Source organism: Symsagittifera roscoffensis, chromosome 7 (assembly GCF_963678635.1).
Source record: "Symsagittifera roscoffensis chromosome 7, txSymRosc1.1, whole genome shotgun sequence".
Classification (NCBI taxonomy): domain Eukaryota; kingdom Metazoa; phylum Xenacoelomorpha; order Acoela; family Convolutidae; genus Symsagittifera; species Symsagittifera roscoffensis.
This window is the reverse complement of record NC_087068.1, coordinates 25,112,701-25,130,014: the sequence shown is the minus strand read 5'-3', so window position 1 is coordinate 25,130,014 and position 17,314 is coordinate 25,112,701. Positions and strand designations below refer to the sequence as shown.

The 17,314-nt window shown below is 36.1% G+C and overlaps 2 protein-coding genes across 2 annotated transcripts; both read right to left on the bottom strand.

Moving 5' to 3' along the window:
* Window positions 1-451: 451 nt before the first annotated feature.
* Window positions 452-6,991, bottom strand: LOC134851366 (2-(3-amino-3-carboxypropyl)histidine synthase subunit 2-like). Its single transcript, XM_063867421.1, has 6 exons — window positions 6,836-6,991; window positions 6,411-6,551; window positions 4,457-4,682; window positions 3,504-3,874; window positions 2,933-3,097; window positions 452-865 (listed from the first exon to the last, which is right to left on the bottom strand). Exons 1-6 carry the CDS (start codon window positions 6,848-6,850, stop codon window positions 470-472), a joined length of 1,314 nt encoding a protein of 437 aa, XP_063723491.1. The 5' UTR covers window positions 6,851-6,991; the 3' UTR covers window positions 452-469.
* A 3,808-nt stretch (window positions 6,992-10,799) lies between these two features.
* LOC134851364 (forkhead box protein D3-B-like) lies at window positions 10,800-17,146 on the bottom strand. The gene is made up of 3 exons (XM_063867414.1): window positions 16,376-17,146; window positions 12,647-12,805; window positions 10,800-11,620 (listed from the first exon to the last, which is right to left on the bottom strand). The coding sequence occupies exons 1-3, from the start codon at window positions 17,144-17,146 to the stop codon at window positions 10,874-10,876; spliced, it is 1,677 nt and encodes a 558-aa protein (XP_063723484.1). The 3' UTR covers window positions 10,800-10,873.
* Between the last annotated feature and the right edge of the window lie 168 nt (window positions 17,147-17,314).

Genomic DNA, 17,314 nt, shown 5'->3' with positions numbered 1-17,314 from the left:
GTGAAATTTCCAAATAAGTGAACACTTTTATTTGCGAGTTAGGTTAGAAAAAAGAACGTTCGTAATAACACACTAAGTTGATCGCAAGTGTAAAAAAATACTTGGTGCGTTCTACTCACGTAAAACATTTTTCAACTTCAAATTGAAAATTTGAAGCTATCTGATGAAGACAATCAAATGAAACATAATAAATGAAACGCAGTGTCTTTCAAACTTTGATTCACAAATGTTTGATACAATGGTGTCTTAATAGGCCTCCAGGAGAGCCTAGAAAAAACCATCTTACTCTGCCTAAAATTAACCTGATCCAAAATTTGACAACAATGCCAGATTTGGTATTCCAGATATTAATGCATGTCTTTCCGTAAATTTAGATGGTTGCGCAGCAATATCAACCGGTTACTCAAACGAGTACTCGTAAAACTTAAGCCATGTCTACATAAAAAAGTAATAAATTAAAAAATTTAAATTAGAACTCTTTATCATACTTCATAGGAATCCCACTCAAACCCGGCTCAATTTTACAAACTTCGTTCTGTTCGAGTTTCATTTCGAGTCCCTGCCATGAACGATTTTGCAAAAAGGACGCAGCAGTTTTTGGAACTAAGGAAAATTCTCCTCTTAACGCTACCTGTGAACTCGAATCGCCCTGTGAATGGATTTCGTAATTTTGGTTTTCCTTCAGCAATTGTTCAACTTCACTTGCATGTTTCTTCACGACGTTTGAAAAGTCAAGGTCAAATGATCCATCCCAGGTCGCATTTGGGTTCAAGGCGTAATTAAGTTCGCATACTGACAACACTGGTTTGAAGAACTCGCTGTGATCATTTAAACTAGTCTCGGCGCAAGATATCAGGACAAAAGCCTGAAACACTTGCATCTAATTTAACTTTTATGAGACAATATTTACGCCCAAAAGTATCAAAAAAAAATCTAGCTTCATGGTAAAATGAAGCTTTGTCTATTATTTAAACAACTATAGACTGGTTAAATTTTGGAAACGTTCATTTTACAGCTAATCAAGTCACTATATGGTTCAATTACAAAGGAGAAAATTGAAAAAAAAATAGGCATTTGCAACATTATCGAAAATCTTGACATCTGATAAAAAAAATAAATGGGAATATTTTGGTTCCGAATTTCGAAGAAAGTGCGAAATATTTATGCTTGGGTGATTTTTTATTTAGTGAAATTTCGACCTTTCAACTAAGCATTTTTGACGCAATTTTTTTATACTATCTAAAAGATATTGTTGCCTTGAGCTCACAATTGGAAAGAAATTCTACCTGTGATCATTTTTCGTAAAATTATGGGGCTTAAAAATTGCTAATTAGGCCAATTTGGGATAATTAACGAGCGATAGATTGCAATTCTTTTAACACGCGCAAGCGGCGGATTAATGCGCTCAAATTGAATTGAGCAAATCATTTCATCATATTATTAGGATGCAAGACGCTAAATACATACCTTTGGAGGTTACACAAATTTGTGGGTGTATAAAGCGTAGAAAAAATAACGAAATAAAATTTTGCCTTTTTGTTCCGACTTTCGAAGAAAACGGAATATTTATGCTTGGGGTGGTTTTTTATCTGCCAATTTTCGGCGTCGAAATAAAAGTTTTTAACAAAATTATAGCTTATTGAAGATATCGACTTCCTGAGTTCTAATAGGAAAAAAAAGATATTTTACCTCCAATTATGCTTTGCTGTGAGCGTGTCATAATGTTGTGAGCGTGTCATATTGCTGTGAGCGTAACGCTAATTTTTTATACGTGGCGAGATATCCCGCACAAAATCGTTCCAAATTTGAATGGAGGCTAGCTAATCGGTTGTATCTATTTCGTACGACTCAAATTTTTACACTTGATCTTTGATAGTCCAAAATTTATAGATTTTCAATATTTATTTTTCTTAAAATTATTCGATATGAATTAAGGGACAGCCAGAACATTCAGATTTGTCCTGATATACGAGCAGTCTTGTTATATTTATTATTTCGTTTTTTTTTAAATTTCTAAAGTGGCCTTGAAATGCAGTCGTAACATTCAGTCGAATTGATATACGAGCAGTCTTGTTTAACTAAGACTGGCATCGTACGCTAATGAACCACTCTTGTGAAAATTTTTTGCTTCTAATACTTTCCTCCGCAGCATCACATATTTTCAAGGTTTTCTCTGTAACAATTTCAAACTCATTTTCGCCTTTATATCAAGCAACACTCTCATAAGAAATAAGACTGCTCGTATACCAGGTCGAAGCAGCGATTGTTCCGACCGCACTTGAGGGCCAACATGAAATGATGAAAAATTAATTGAAAAGGAAAAAAACTATCCTTTTTTCTTAAATATATTCCCCCGCACGCTATGTAAAATACAAAGGGTGTGTTTAGTGTCTGGTATTGATTTTAATTGCATTACATTGCTGACCTCAATTCAATTTGGAACGCATTAACTCGCCTCTTACCCGTTTCATAAGAACGCAATATATCGCACGTTGATTATCCTAAATTAGCAATTTTCAAACCCCCGCAACTTTACAAATAACAATCACAGTGAAAATATTTTTTAAAATTGAAGCTCAAGATAACAATATCTTTCAGGTGCTATAGAAAAAAAATCCGTCAAAAATGCTTGATTAACAAGTCAAAAATTGACTGAACAAAAAAAACACACCAAGCATAAATATTCCTCACTTTCTTCGATAGTCCCATTTAATCCCAGTTATTTTTTAAATCAGATTTTCGATTATGTTGCAAATGCGTATTTTAATTTCAATTATATCCTTTGGAATTAAACAACAAAGTGTTTTGATAAGCTTTGAAATGAGCGCTTCCAAAATTTAACCATGGTATTTTACGTCTATTTAAGCTTCATTTTACATTTCTTTTAACACAAAGATCCAAATGAAGTTCTTGTCAAAAAATCGCAACTTACATCAATCTCAGCAAAATTGGCGAGTTTTGCCACATTTATTTTTCCGACCACAAATGTGTAGCTCTTCTTGCCTGCCAGTCTGACTAGGTTGCGACTGAAGTCGATGGCTTCTCTGTACCCTCTAACCGACAGTGTGCCAATCAGAATTCCAATTATGTCTGCTTCCTGCGATCGATCAAATCAGAATGCCAATGATCTTAACTAATGATCAGAAAACTTATTACCTTAACCGATTCAAGAACTTGAGAAAAGTAATTGGACTATTTTATCTTCTAAGACAAAAAACTAAATCATAAATTTCAAACTTGAATGGAAAAATTCATTTTTTTTCCTGTAAGTCGCAATTTTTTTGACACTTGTCACGTCAAAACACTGAAAAGAATAAACTAAACAATAATTGGTTTAAATTAGACTCTTTTTCTTAGCATGAAAAGCAAAAGTTACTGATCACACCATGAAAGAATTTCAAGTTACGACTTCCAAAAATTGAGAACTTTTTCTAAAAAAAAAAACAGTGTTAACAATTTGAGTTGTTTGTAAATGTAACAATTCGTCACATTGTTCTCTTTACCTTTGCTCTCTCAATAAGGTGTGACCTCCTCGTTGACAATTTTCGAACAATCGACATACAAGTAATTTCTTTAGAAGTCGCGGGGTCAAATGCATACAACGTAGAAGACACAAAATACTTCAAACACACAAGATGCAGTAACCTATCTTCTGAGCCTCCAAAATAAACGATATTCTTAATCAAATTTTGAGACTCGCCAAATTTTCGACCGAAATCAAGTCCGTCACTTTTGCAAGAAGGTTTCATGAGTCGGTTGGTTTTTCCGAAATCGATGTCGAGATCTGATAGTTCGGCTGCGTGAATAGTTAAGTCCGATAAAGAGAAGTCGAAATCATCCGAAAAGTAAACGCATGTTTTTTCTCCGGGATTAACTAAAAATTAGATAAATGATGATCATTTTTTGTATGGCTGTAAAATTGAATTTGAACAGGCTTCTAGGTTTTTCATTGGAGAGAAAAAATTAAGACCTAAAAATGTGATAATTTTGCTCATTTACTAATACATGAAATCAAGACCTAACAATGTGATAATTTTGCTCAATTACTAATACATAATTGGGATTTCTCCAACATTAATTGAAACGGCTACTCGCTATTAAAAATCGCTATTAAACGCCAATCGCTATTAAAAATTGACTGATAATTATTTTGTCATACAAAACTATGTAATTTTTGAAATTTTAGATAAAGTTGGTCTCGAGTGCCCTATGAAATCAATTTACAGCAAAAAAAAATATCCGATACCGACAATTAGAGTATTTATCAGCTTATCTACGGAAATTTTAAAGACACCCCTTGTATCATCGTCTTATCGAGAATAGATTTTTCTGCCATTAATAGTTCGCTCTTTTTTGCTGCCTCTATAAAAATGAGGCATTATTTCCCTTAACATTACAATGACTCCCATTTTCATAACCAATTTGACAATAAAATTATAAACTCTTAACAACTAACTCTTGTTCACAAGAAATTCAGCACATCTCTTTTTTCTAACTGAATCGTCGTCCAGCTTACTTGACCCAGACACCATAGTATGATAAGAAGGTATGATAAGTGTGGGGTAAATTGAGGGAGCACTGTAACAGCAGTGACCGAAGTGAACAATCAAGTCGCATGCCACTACGTGGGCAGCTGTGATCTCATCCACACAACACTCGCTGTAGTTGTTGTCTGCCAGAACCTAAACAAACAGCTATTTCAGTGATTAAAGTGAACTAAGAAACAAACCATCGGAAAGGAAAAGCCTCGAGGAATAAAATCAAGGGTCACGTGGACTATTTAGGGGGATATTGTTCTCACATGGGCGATATCAATTTATGACATTTTATCCATGAGGAAACCCAATATTTGGATGATCGTTCAACTCTTTACAGAGAACCTTTTTTGTACCCCTAGTTAAGAGTTACATGCAATTTTTTGGCTAGTTTTCTGATCTGTGGGTAATGTTGTTTCAACTTCAAGCAACGAGCAGCGATCATGGTGGGCATCGAGCCACTGACAGTTTGATTGAGAGGCGGAGACTTGGCCACGTCGCCATCGCTTCTCAAATCAAGAATTTTGTTGACTTCATCAATTTGAATAGAGTAATCATAGAGGAAACTGCAATACAGGAAGGAACCTAGGAAGACAAAGTATCCCATACAAAAGTAACCCGTTCGAAAATAACCCTTTCCAATATATCCCTATAAACAATAACCCAGAACATTATAGCCCGTCAATTAAAATATCCCGCATTTGACTTTCAAAGGATTAAAAACTTTAAATGATATAACTATCTAGTATTGGTGCTTATCTATTGATTGTAATGGAAATGAGTTTCAATTCAGCTGTCTCAATTAATTTGAGACGCCACATAGAAACAATTCTTATCGTAAATAACTATTAACCAAAGATTGGATTTTGTTTTTCGATAACGCTACTGGGAAAACTGAATGAGTAAACCTTTGAGTCTACAAAATGTCTTATGTCTTAAAAGACGCACGCCAATATTGAGTCTACATAATTGCTAAATGGCGCCAGCCAATTATGACAAATTAACAGTATTAGTCAATTTGAAGAAAAAAAACAAATTTTCCAATTAGGATGCCTCAATTTATAGAGCGGACGCATTTTAGCTAGTATACGAAAAAAATCTTGAAAAGCATCCGACCCTAGCCAGGTTCGAACCCTCGTATTTTGTTGCAGGTTTCCTTCCCTACCTCTACACTACAGATACATGATACCTTGAAGCTAAAGAGCTATTTGTAATATAATATAATGTAATATCCTTAGCATTGGCTGTACTTAATTGCTGGCTATTGATCAAAATGAACACATTTTGTCGCAATAAAATTTGCGTCGCAACAATATTTGCGACTTAGGTTGGAAAAAGACAGAGTTCATACTATCACACAAGCTTTGCTTGTGTAATGAGGAAACAATCAAGTCATATCATAACAATCACAGCACTATTACAATTAATATCCAAATGACAGATTTTATCTACGGCAAAACTCAACGAAGCAAAACACTGTTCATCTTGGTTGGATATGAATTCACTAAAACCTATCAGACATTGGCGTAATGCAAAATGGCGTTCCCATAAAAGCCAAATGACACATTAGTTGCTACGAAATTGTTATTTCTTTCAACCACTAACACAGCCATGAGTTCATCCACGGCCGTGTAGAGGCAAGGCAATCAGTTGGCCCGCTCAAAAAAAAACAGGCAAACTCAAATAAATCCTGTAACCAGCAGTTAATAACAGCTAGCCTTAAGACAGTGAACGATAATCCGCCGATTCATCTTTCATTTTTCTCGCGTGCATTTTCAATCAAATTATTCTTTAGTTTAATAAGCAACTTAAGAGCTATTCGGCTTTTTCCCGAAACGCTATTGTGCTCACATTAGGATTCTCTTTTTGGCTGACCTGAACAACCACATCTTGATATTTCAGTCCACTTTCCAATCCGAGAACCCATTGCCTAGCATGTTTCAGCAGATGAGACGGAATTTGCAAGGCCACATTTTTGGCACCAATCTTCGTAATCTCTTCCAAGACCAGATCAACCTGAATTAATTTATTATCAAAAAAGGAAAATAGCCTGTACGTGAAATTGTTTTTTAATCAATTTTACCGTAAAATTGCTCAAAAATCAGTGAATGCTTTCCTTCTGACAATTCAAGTAATGCTCGGAATTCATTTCAATTAGCTCTAGATCCTTATTCTTTAACTTAAGTGGAGGAAAAAATTCGAGTGACATTTATACGTCATCTCCTTTCGCGAGAAGCTTAGATCCAACCCCAGATGGTGTCCGTGTAAAACTATTCAATCGAATTAATAACTTCTAGTACCTCAGCTCCTTGCATGATTCTTAAAGCGGGGTTGTTTCTTTAAGTCAGCTTGGCTCTTTTATTGTGGCTGTACCAGCAGTATGCTCTGGTCAGTTAACTCAGTTCAAAGGCCAGTTCCAGTTAGCAGTTGAGTTTGTAACTTGTACTCATAAAGGGTTATCTGAAACGACATAACAAGACATTAAGACAAAACAGGGCAATCAGCTACAATTTGAGACTAGTCGCCGAATTATTCTTACACGACATTCTGTAGTTACCTCATATCAGATCTCGAAAAAGCCTCCCTACTAAACTCCAAACCGAACAAGTTTCATACCATTACGAAAAACAAAAAATAAACTCTCATTCAACATTGAATCAAAAATATTAGTTTACCCCCAACTAAATAAAAATATACCTCAAATATCCTTAAAAAAGTGCAAAATTTTGAGCAACTCAATTTAATTTATTTACGATTCTACAATGAACAAAAGGCGCGGAAAACTATTCAGCTACGAACATAATTTGTTAAGGTTATACTTAATATTTCAAAAAATTAGGCTTGCAACGCATTCGGTCAAGATACATTGCTGGTTGGTAAGTTCAGCTAGTGTTCATAATTGGTGTATTACTGTATTGTACACATAGTGGCATGGTAATTTGGGACGATCAAAGGCATGTGCTGAAATTAATTGGCAAATGTCCTGTCACAGTCACTCGATCACAGCAGAAGATAAAGAGTACTTCTTTTCTGATTTTCTCGGTCTGCTACAAAAGACACAGACTTGGGCGCCCCTGAGGCCCCTCACAGGCACGTACTGCAGTTGAGTCGAGCCCTGTTATCTAATTTGCAGGCAGAAAAACGACTTCTCATACCTAGTCAGTGTGAACGAAACGAAGGAAACTGAAGTCAACTTGGCTACAAATCAGTTTATAATTGGTTTAGCTTAAGTAAAGTTTTTCTCGTTTTTAGCTCTTGAATGTTTTAGTTTTTAGCTCTAGTTTCACAACTAAACACATGCAAGCGCAGCTCGCTGTTTACATAAAAAAGATTTCTATCCATCCAAATCTCAAAGCGATGCATCCTTAGACACTGCGTAAAAAATATGATGAATAAAAAAAACAAGAGAATGTAAAAAAAACACATCTGAATTCCACATTTGACCGAAGAAGTCCATGAATTACCTCTATGCTGACAATCTTTCATAAAATAGTTAAACTAACAATCTTTGATAAACAAACCAGTTTTTATCTGAACACGTGACGTGACGTAAATTTGACGAAATTCGAAAACAGGAAAAATCAATACCCAGGATTAAAACTTCTACTTAAAAAAAGAATTCAGAAAAGGTTTTAATCATTTGAGAAAAAATATGTTTTCAAACAATTTGTGGCATGGGTTCAAGTGAAGTCAGCTGTGTAGACAAAAAGTCACTGCGTGGGTAGTTTTGACTGATGGATAGATTTTGTAGTCAGTGTATGGCAAAGCAGCGAGTGGTAGCAATTGCAGGGGAGAAACAAGATTAATTTCTTGAAAGAAAAAGAGCCAAGGTAATTTGATAGGTTCGTCATAACATAAAGATGTCAGTATTAAAACTTTTAAGTCGGTAAAGGTAAAATCGGTAAAATTGTCGGTAAAGGACAACTTGAGCCGCATGAACTCGCCAACGTTAACGCTTTAAAAGTTGGAAACATACCGAGCTTAATTATCTCAAATTGGCAGCTTTCAAACCATAACTTCATGAAGCCTTATCGCAGTTTAAAAATTTTTTTATTCGTTGCAGCTGAGGGAAATTAAATTTTTTAGACGGCATAGAAAAAGACATCATTGGTAAAAGAGTGAACAAGAATTCAAACTGAACTTTCTTCAAAGTATTTCAAAGGACGGCACAATCCAGCCATTCTCCAACTTAGTAATGACTTATAAGCGCTTTTATGACGAACCAGGCGAAGGAATCAAGAAATCTCATTTGTCAAATTAGAACAAGCCGGAAAAATCGGTAGGGCGACAATTCGTAACAGGCGACAATTCGTAACAATACATAGTTAAGTAGAATACGCTTGCCCAGCTGCGCTTACATCCGGCACGAGAGGAATACTGCGCGTGTTCCCCGCTTAATCTACTGTTACGAATTGTCGCTTGTTACGAATTGTCGCCTGTTACGAATTGTCGCCTGTTACGAATTGTCGTCTCACGAGAGAAATCATCTCGATTTTTTTTGCAATCAGATTTAATCATGAATAGAGAGCCCACAGCAGCTTAATGAAAATGATTATTTTTGAGACACTTTAATGTAGAAAAAAAAACGTGTCACACTCATTCAAATAGAAAGAAAGATAGAGATAGGAAGAAAAATAAATAGGTCGATATGGACAGATTGCTCTTGTTGACAGTATGAACGAGTTTTATGGAGGGGTGCATCAATGTTTTCCTAGCCACTGAAGGACTGGGTACCTTAAACCTTGCTGCTTGATTAAACTCGTACGCGCGCGTATAGTTGAAGGACATATTTTTTACATTTATGCACCTCGCAAATCGAGCGGGAAAACGGTTAAAATTAGCTCTGAAAGGGAAGTGAAAGAAAAAACGGAAAGAAAGAGCCTTAAAAAACGTTTTCTATGTGCCGGAACCGAATTGCCAAACTCGAGATTACGAGTTTCACATTGTTGCATCTGCGCCATAGTTGCTTGAAAACATGCAAACACCAGCAATAAAAAAACCGGATGGAAAAATGCTATAAAATTATCAATTCTACGCAGCGAAAGCGTTAGAGATTTTTCACTGCATCATTAAAAAATAAAATCAAAAGGCGTTTCAATTATTACGAAAAATGCTCGAATCACAAGAAAATTCAGCGCTGGGGCAATTAAGCCGACAAAAATTCAACAGACAAACGATAGTCCGACAACTAATTTTTACTGCTGGAACATTCTCAGCACCCAAGAAGAACAGGTCCTCATTCAAGCCCAGCATGTAGTCCTAGGCATCAGTGTTACTCAACGCTGAAGGTGACCTGATAATAACTCAAGTCACCAAAAGATTCAGGCTTTCCGTTAGACAAGTTATTAGCCTGGAAAGAGTTCCGATTTGATAATTCCAAGCGCTATAGCTACCAGAAGTATAATTGCCATTTTCTCGAGAGCCTGGAAATTTGTTTGACTAGCACGGGAAACTGTAGATGGATTTTTTCGATATGCAAAGCTTCTGGCAATTTTCAATTTATAGCCTCTTTGACCGTTTCTTGACCTAGTAATTTTTCCTTTATGAAACTTGGTTCACACTTTTGAAACCTGGTTGACAAAAATTAAAGCCTGGTGGTAATTACTCAATTTCCAAAAAAATGATCTTCATAAAAAACAATGATATTCGGACAAAATCTGTTTTTATCGGTTGTTGGTGGGTGGGGCTGGGGGTTGGAACGTTGAAGGAACAGGTTTTTATTCGCCTCAAAATACCTGACATACGTTGAAGGAACAGGTTTTTATTCGCCTCAAAATACCTGACAATTTTTTGAGCACCAAAATTTTGCAACCAAAAATAAATACCTACTCCTGCCAAAGATACCTACTCCTGTCGAGGTATCAAAACGACCTCAAAGTTTACTCCAATTGGCGACTACGTAAAAAGCGATCAAGCAAGATCTGTTTTTCTTAACTTCCATCTAAATGGTCAATTAGGAAATACAAACACGTGCATAAATGGCACCCATAACATTTTATACAAACCAGGTGTTAAAGTACACAATTACCAATCAAACACATCTGAACAAAGCCCAGTTCACTCAAAGTTGGCGCCAGGGAGTCTGGGGGAAAATAGGAAAAACAACGTGACAAATTCCTAACAACTTCCCAGGCCAAACAACAACAAGGCTGCCACGGCAAACAAACACCTGCACTTTACACCTCACACTCAAATTGAAAACATCCACTTTTGATAGGGTAAATTTTATAACCAAAATAACATACAAAACTGATTTATTCCATCAAACTAATTTGACTAAGTCTATCATTTATCAAAAATTGAGTCAATTAAATAAAAAGCGATAACATCTAATGCAATCATTCCTGCTTGACGCAAACTGAAGGACTTAAATTGTTACTATGCATGAAATTAGCTGCCGAATTTGCGTACGAGTTTTGGTAAAAATTATTATAGCCATGTGCGTTTCCGAACGGGTCATCCATATATTTATTCATAGACGGGTAATACGCGGCTGTAGGGTTCGATGTGTTTCCCATGGCACCTGAATAGTACATTTTCTGGGCCAGTCCAGGGGGTGAATTTGGGCTAACTTGGAAATATCCAGAGTGATTTTGGTACATCGCTGCTGCAGCGGCTGAAGGCACTGAGGGGTGAAAACCATTTTGAGAGAGCATGGCAGTGAATGTATTAAAACTAGAAGCAGCCGCATCATAGACTCCCGCGATTCCTTTTGCCGACGATGGGAATCCGTGGATCCCGGGATGGGAGGTCATTGCACTTGCTGTTGCCGCGAACTGCGGATGATTCGCTATCGCGGATCCCGTCGACACACTAGCGTGTGAGGGGAAGGAGGGGTGTACGAAATTAAACGCGGCTGCTGTACTTCCAGGGTATCTGTGTTTTGAATTCGGAGAAGAGGGTATACTTGGTGCATATGGGTTGTGAATGAAGGCTGCGGTGTTTGGGTTGTGTCCATGAAGTGTCCCGTGGTGATTTGCACCTGCAGTTGCGTGTGTGATGTAAGCTGCCGCTGTTCTTGAGCTCAATGAAGGAAGAGTGCGGAAAGGTCGTTTCATTCTACGCCTGCGTCTGTAGTTTCCGCCCTGGAAAAGATAATGTAGTAAAATCAAATCTTAGGGTATCTTATTATTCACGGCTCTTTAAATATAGTTGAATTGGCATCATTGCCTACCATTTTGCCAACTTTTGCATTTTTTTATATTCGCTCTGTGCAAGGTAGCCAAAGTTGTGCTATAAGTAGCGAAGTGGTAGAAAACAATCGCAGCAGGCGTAAAAGTCGGCAAGATCAAACAATTTCAGCATTGTTCACGTGTCAAAGTCAATTTTCATGAGAGAGAAATTGAACAGACGTCAAAGCGAGTTTCGATCTTGCTTCGAATCGACTGTTCACAACTTTTAACAGTAATTAACAAGGTAAACAAACAAAGTTGTTTTGATGCCATGTAAAATTAGATCAAGTCGCGAGAGAAGGTTGCTTATCAGAATTGAGTCGACAGCTGAACATTCCTATATCACAGCACGCAATGGAAACGTAACATGTTTTTACTCTAGTTCCAGCCTTTTTCTGTTCTGAGCTCCGCGAGGATTTGATATTAGAGGCAAATTTAATTTGCATTTTACTGTTGCTAGATCCTATTTATGAACCCAAACATAGTCGTCAGTAAGGTTTTGGAAAAACATACAAATACAAAATATCATTTTGAATCCAAACAAGTCTGAGAACCTGAGAAAATCGACTGAATGCATCGGAATGCTAGTGAGATTGTATTTCAATTGTTCCATTAAAAAACAGCTGCTGAAACCAAAAAGTTGACTTGCCAGATCTAGAAATTCTTCGAAAAACACTAAAATATTTGAGTAATAAGAAAACAAATTCGAAAAGATTTTCTAGCAAATAAAAAGTCACGACTACCCAGCTCTTACGTGTTTTGAAATTTATTTCCGTGGTTTTTAACTGCTACCATTTAAAAGTTATGATAGGCCATTAGTAAAAATGGATACAAATCGACTACTTCGCCAGACTCGACATCAAAGAAATTGAATTCTATTCCATTTTGTAAGACAACGAGGCAGTTCTTTCTTGCATGATTGCGTACAGCTCAGCTTACCTCAAACATGTTCTCGTACGCTGGGTCGAGTGACCAGAAGTTTCCCTTCTTTTCTCCCCCACCCTCTCTCGGGATCTTGACGAAGCACTCGTTCAAACTCAGATTGTGTCTAATGCTGTTCTGCCATCCTTTTCTGTTCACGTTGTAGTACGGGAACTTCTGAATCACGATGAGCAAAATAAACATTTCGTAGGGGTTCAATGTCACTTTTACATACGGGAAAGGACAAGCATAGACGTTATTCGTATTATGTTTTTCCAGCAAACATGTTATTCAAATTTTGAAACCGCTATTACCCAAAAGTTAGCAACTTCATTAGCCGTTTTGACACGGGGATAAAACATGGGGGTAAAACAGCGAGACTATTACCCAAGAAAAATGTCCTTTATGAGAAAACTATTAAACTGTCTGGTAGTTTTCTTTTTAGCTGTGGGCAGTACAATATGCCCATCTTAGAAATTCAGAAACTTAACCTAGCTATTTATAGAAAATATGATCAGGTGTTATTCTTTCAATACACAATGATGAGGCGTTTTTCACCCAACTTTCACTTTTTATTAAATGAACTACACTAGAAAAAAGGAAAACAAGCAGGAATTCATCAGAAAGTCAGAAAATTGTTACACAAGGGAGAAAAAAAGACTTTTTAACACATATTCGAAGCGGACCTTCGCAACACTTGCAATACAGTTACAATAGTTTCTCTCACAACTCGATTGTGGCGCCTAAATTAGATCTTTTTGGTCTTTTAGGAAGCCTGGGAAATTTATTTGGTCGAACTAAAAATGTGTTTCACTGCATTGAGTATAAAAAAAAACTACAAGCATGGATTTCTCTCATGGATTATCAATGACCAATTCTATTTTAAAAAAGGCGCAGAGATTTATCATTGATCATTAGGCAGGCCCAATAAACATGAAAACCATCGGCATATGATTCATGGTTCTAATAGAAAGCAACAGTTTTTCGGAAATAAAAGCAATGCACAATGATGTCTATAAAACTTAAAAGAAACCAGCTATTTTGGTTTTAAAACCCTTATTGCATTAACAGCGTCCAACCAATTTTTGAGAAAATTATGTAAAGCTGCAATAACCATATGTAAGTAAAATCGGCAAAAAAAGAGCACTAAAAGCGACATAAAATAAAAATGCAACAAACTGCATAAATCAATTTTAAATTTTACAAGGGTAGCCGGTTACCGTGCAAGTAGCACAGAAAGTTCCGACCGTAGTCTAAAGAACTCCGAAAAAAACTCCGATTTATCTGGGTGAAACCAAGTTTTCACGGCCTAAATTAAGCAAAAAAGGCTATTGTAAGCCTGCTTGCTTGCATTATTCGCCCGAATTTAAAGTAAAATCAAAAATTTTAAACCTCTTTCTTAATACTGGGACAGTTCTTCGTAAACTTTTTAATGTCGTTCGAATCATGACTGAAAGGACTTCAGTATGATACGTCACTCGGCCCATTCCCATAATTAATTGTGGTACCTGATTTTGCGTGGAAAACAAAAAGAAAAAAAAACAAGGATAGCCGGTTACTGTGAAAGTGGCGCAGAAGGTTCCGACCATAGTCTTTAAAAATCTACCAAAAAAAAAATTTGAATTTTGTTTTCAAATGAGTGTAGCTTTTTCTGCGTGGTCTGATAAAAGGATCTGACATAAAACTATAAATAAGGCATAAATGACAGTCATAGTAATATAAGCAAACAGGACAACAGTTTTTGAAGAAAATTGACTAGAAAACCAAAAAAAAAATTTATTTGTTCTGTAGAAACTTTTTTATTAGCAAAATGGCATTAAAAATCTCCAAAAACTAATTTAACTCAAGTAAAATCAAAGGTGAGCACAATCAAGCTATTGTAAACAGACGAAATTAAACATAAATAAGCCTGCTCGCTGGTTTTTGTCGCTCGAAATTAGACGAAAAATCAAAATTTCAAACCGGTTTTTCTCAACACTAGAAAGAAAAATTTGATAATTTTCAAGTGTGATTCGAATCACAACTGAAAGGGCTTTGATATGATATATCACTCAACCCAGTCCAATGATCATTTATGGTATCTGATTTTTCGTGAAAAAGAAAAAAAAGAAAAAAAACTAAAACACACCCGTTCTCTCCATTTTCGATGGCCGGAACAATAAGCATAACAAGCCTGCTTGCTGGCTTTCGTCGCTCCAAATTAGACGAAAACTCGTAAATTTGAAACCGTTTTTTTTTCGACACTAGATTTTGGGATTTTTTAAAATTTGGTTCGAATCACGACTGAAAGGGCTTTTATATGATACACACTCAACTCAGTCCGACGATTATTTGTGGTACCTTATTTTACGTGGAAAACAAAAGACAAAAACAACTAAAACACACACGGATACAAATTTCTCCACATTTTCAATGGTCCGAACAAAAAGCATACTACAGAATTGAACTCGCACCTCCATATCATGAGCCGTTTTCCTGAACAACTTAGCTTTAAAATTTAACCACAGCGCACAATTTTCATTTTCTCGCACGCATAACTTAATCTTGGACTGCATATGGCTAAGAAATCAGAGACAAAACGATAAAGCAAGATCATATAACGTGTAATTGATACTCCTCATTGTACTTAAAATGGGCTACTTTCGCAAGAAAGAAGTGGACTGGCTGTATAACAAAACACTCGACAGATTGCTCGGAAGACAATAGATGCCCTTAAGGCTCCTTGAATTTCTAGAACAATTTACGATTGGCACTTTTTCGATAAAAATTGACCCATTTAAAAAATCTGGATCAATCGATAAGTTCCTGGAAATTAAATTTCACTTGCAAAACTAGAAAACGATCGCCTTTTGTGACCTTTACACTTTTCAATAAGAGAATAAATTGAACTTAGATACAAATCAAAAATCAAACCGCGAAAAAAAGAATTTGAGCCTGAAATAATCGCGACCTATATAAAAACTGATTTATACTCATCGTTTCCTAAACATGCACATATACCCTAGTGCATTTCTTAATACATTAATATGTATAAATGCACTTCTTGTAGTTATTAGAACTTTTTCCTGGAAATAAAAACAAACCAAAAAACTCATTAAGACATATTTAAGATACTTCAATACGCTCATCGAGTTTTAAAAAGCATTTAGCATTTTTTGAAGCACCGAATGAAGCTTCGAGAACTAGTTTGCCGAGTTCTCCGAAGCTTGGTTGACGTTCTCCCAAATGTAAGTGTTTGCAAATACTTCGAAACTTATTTTATTATGATTACTTCTGGATTAACACTAAGTTTTCAGCGGCATTAAAAACTTCCTATTATCACACCTACTGGCTTGAACTTAATAGCAAAAAAAATAGCAAGCAAGTTTTTCTCGTTTGAGAAAATTTGGAATCGGAATTTGAATCGGAATTTTTTATTGGTATCGGAAAACTTTTTCTGTGTCATGACTTCATCAAATTTTAATAATTTTTCATGTAGCTGTTGTTTGCGATAAAAAGTAAGTATGAATTTACTTCAAATAAATAAGGATATTGGTGGGAGCTGATCTCGAGTTTTCCTCTACATTTTGTAATTTAAGTTTTTAGTTTGTCCTGGTCAGTCTTCTTTTTTAAATGTGACCTTTTCGTGCCTTTAGAGAAAATCAGTATGCACAATGCACATGAGGAAACCAAAAAAATCTACATAACGTCACTCAAAATGTATATTATCGCTAAATTTATATGAGCTACGAGAAAAATTAAACTCACCTTGACAATGAACTCGTATATTGCACTTAGAGTCAGCCTCTTATCCTCTGACTCATTAATTGCCATTGCTATCAGGGCCACATAGCTGAATGGAGGCTTCACTGCTGAGTCCACCTCCCAGGGCTCTAATTTCACACTAGCTGGTGAACTTTGACCTTCCGATTTGACCCCTGCTTCTTTTTTACATCCTTTCTCCCCTTCGTCCTTTTTCAACTCTTCGTTATCTTCTGTTATCATTTGGTCCGAATTGTTGTTTTCTTTGTCAATCAAAGATGCTTGTTCCGTGGTATCCAAGATACCATTTTGGGCTTCATTTGAGGCATTCGTCATTTTATCAGTAGCAGGGTCCATTTCTAGGTACGCAGTGTTGTGCTCTTCAGTACTATGTTGTTTGATCGGATTCTGTGGGAACCCTGGATTTTGTTGCATTGGAGGATCAACTTGACTTTCATTGCAATTCGGAGGAGAACTTTCGTTTGGCAGTTGATGACTGTTGAACTCATTATAACTCGACGACTGGAGCTCGGAGAATGTTGAAATTGAAGAGTAAAGCGGGTTAGAAAGCGACGCGTTAAACGCTGGTTGATTCTGCGAGTTAAAGTTAGTCAAGTTATGTAGGTTATTATTAATTATATTGGGGGTTAACTTTAAAACGGCCGAGGAGTTTTCGTTTTCAAAATTTTCAGGATTGTTTGAGGTTGCACTGTGAATATTTTGGGATAATTGGCCCTGTTTTGCATTCTGCAAGGAAAGCATTGTCAATGTTGACATATTTCCCTTTTCATCAATCAATAATTTCAAACTAAATATTTAGAACTGGTGATTTAAGTTTGGAAACAATTCAGTAATCAATACACAGTTTAAATAAACTAGCCAACTTCTTCGAGACTCCTGGATTTTTGATTGACCAATCCGATTTGAGGGTTTAATCGAAAGCGC

What these genes read in the sequence shown, in the direction of transcription:
- LOC134851366 (XM_063867421.1), bottom strand. An exon ending in TGAATTTCTTGTGAACAAGA is followed by an intron (nt 3,875 to 4,456) that starts GTTAGTTGTTAA and finishes TCTAATTTTTAG; the next exon opens with TTAATCCCGGAGAAAAAACA. An exon ending in ACCTTATTGAGAGAGCAAAG is followed by an intron (nt 3,098 to 3,503) that starts GTAAAGAGAACA and finishes GATCGATCGCAG; the next exon opens with GAAGCAGACATAATTGGAAT.
- LOC134851364 (XM_063867414.1), bottom strand. Translation starts at nt 17,146, where the DNA reads ATGTCAACATTGACAATGCTTTCCTTGCAGAATGCAAAACAGGGCCAA. An exon ending in TATACGAGTTCATTGTCAAG is followed by an intron (nt 12,806 to 16,375) that starts GTGAGTTTAATT and finishes ATCGTGATTCAG; the next exon opens with AAGTTCCCGTACTACAACGT. An exon ending in CGTACGAGAACATGTTTGAG is followed by an intron (nt 11,621 to 12,646) that starts GTAAGCTGAGCT and finishes TATCTTTTCCAG; the next exon opens with GGCGGAAACTACAGACGCAG.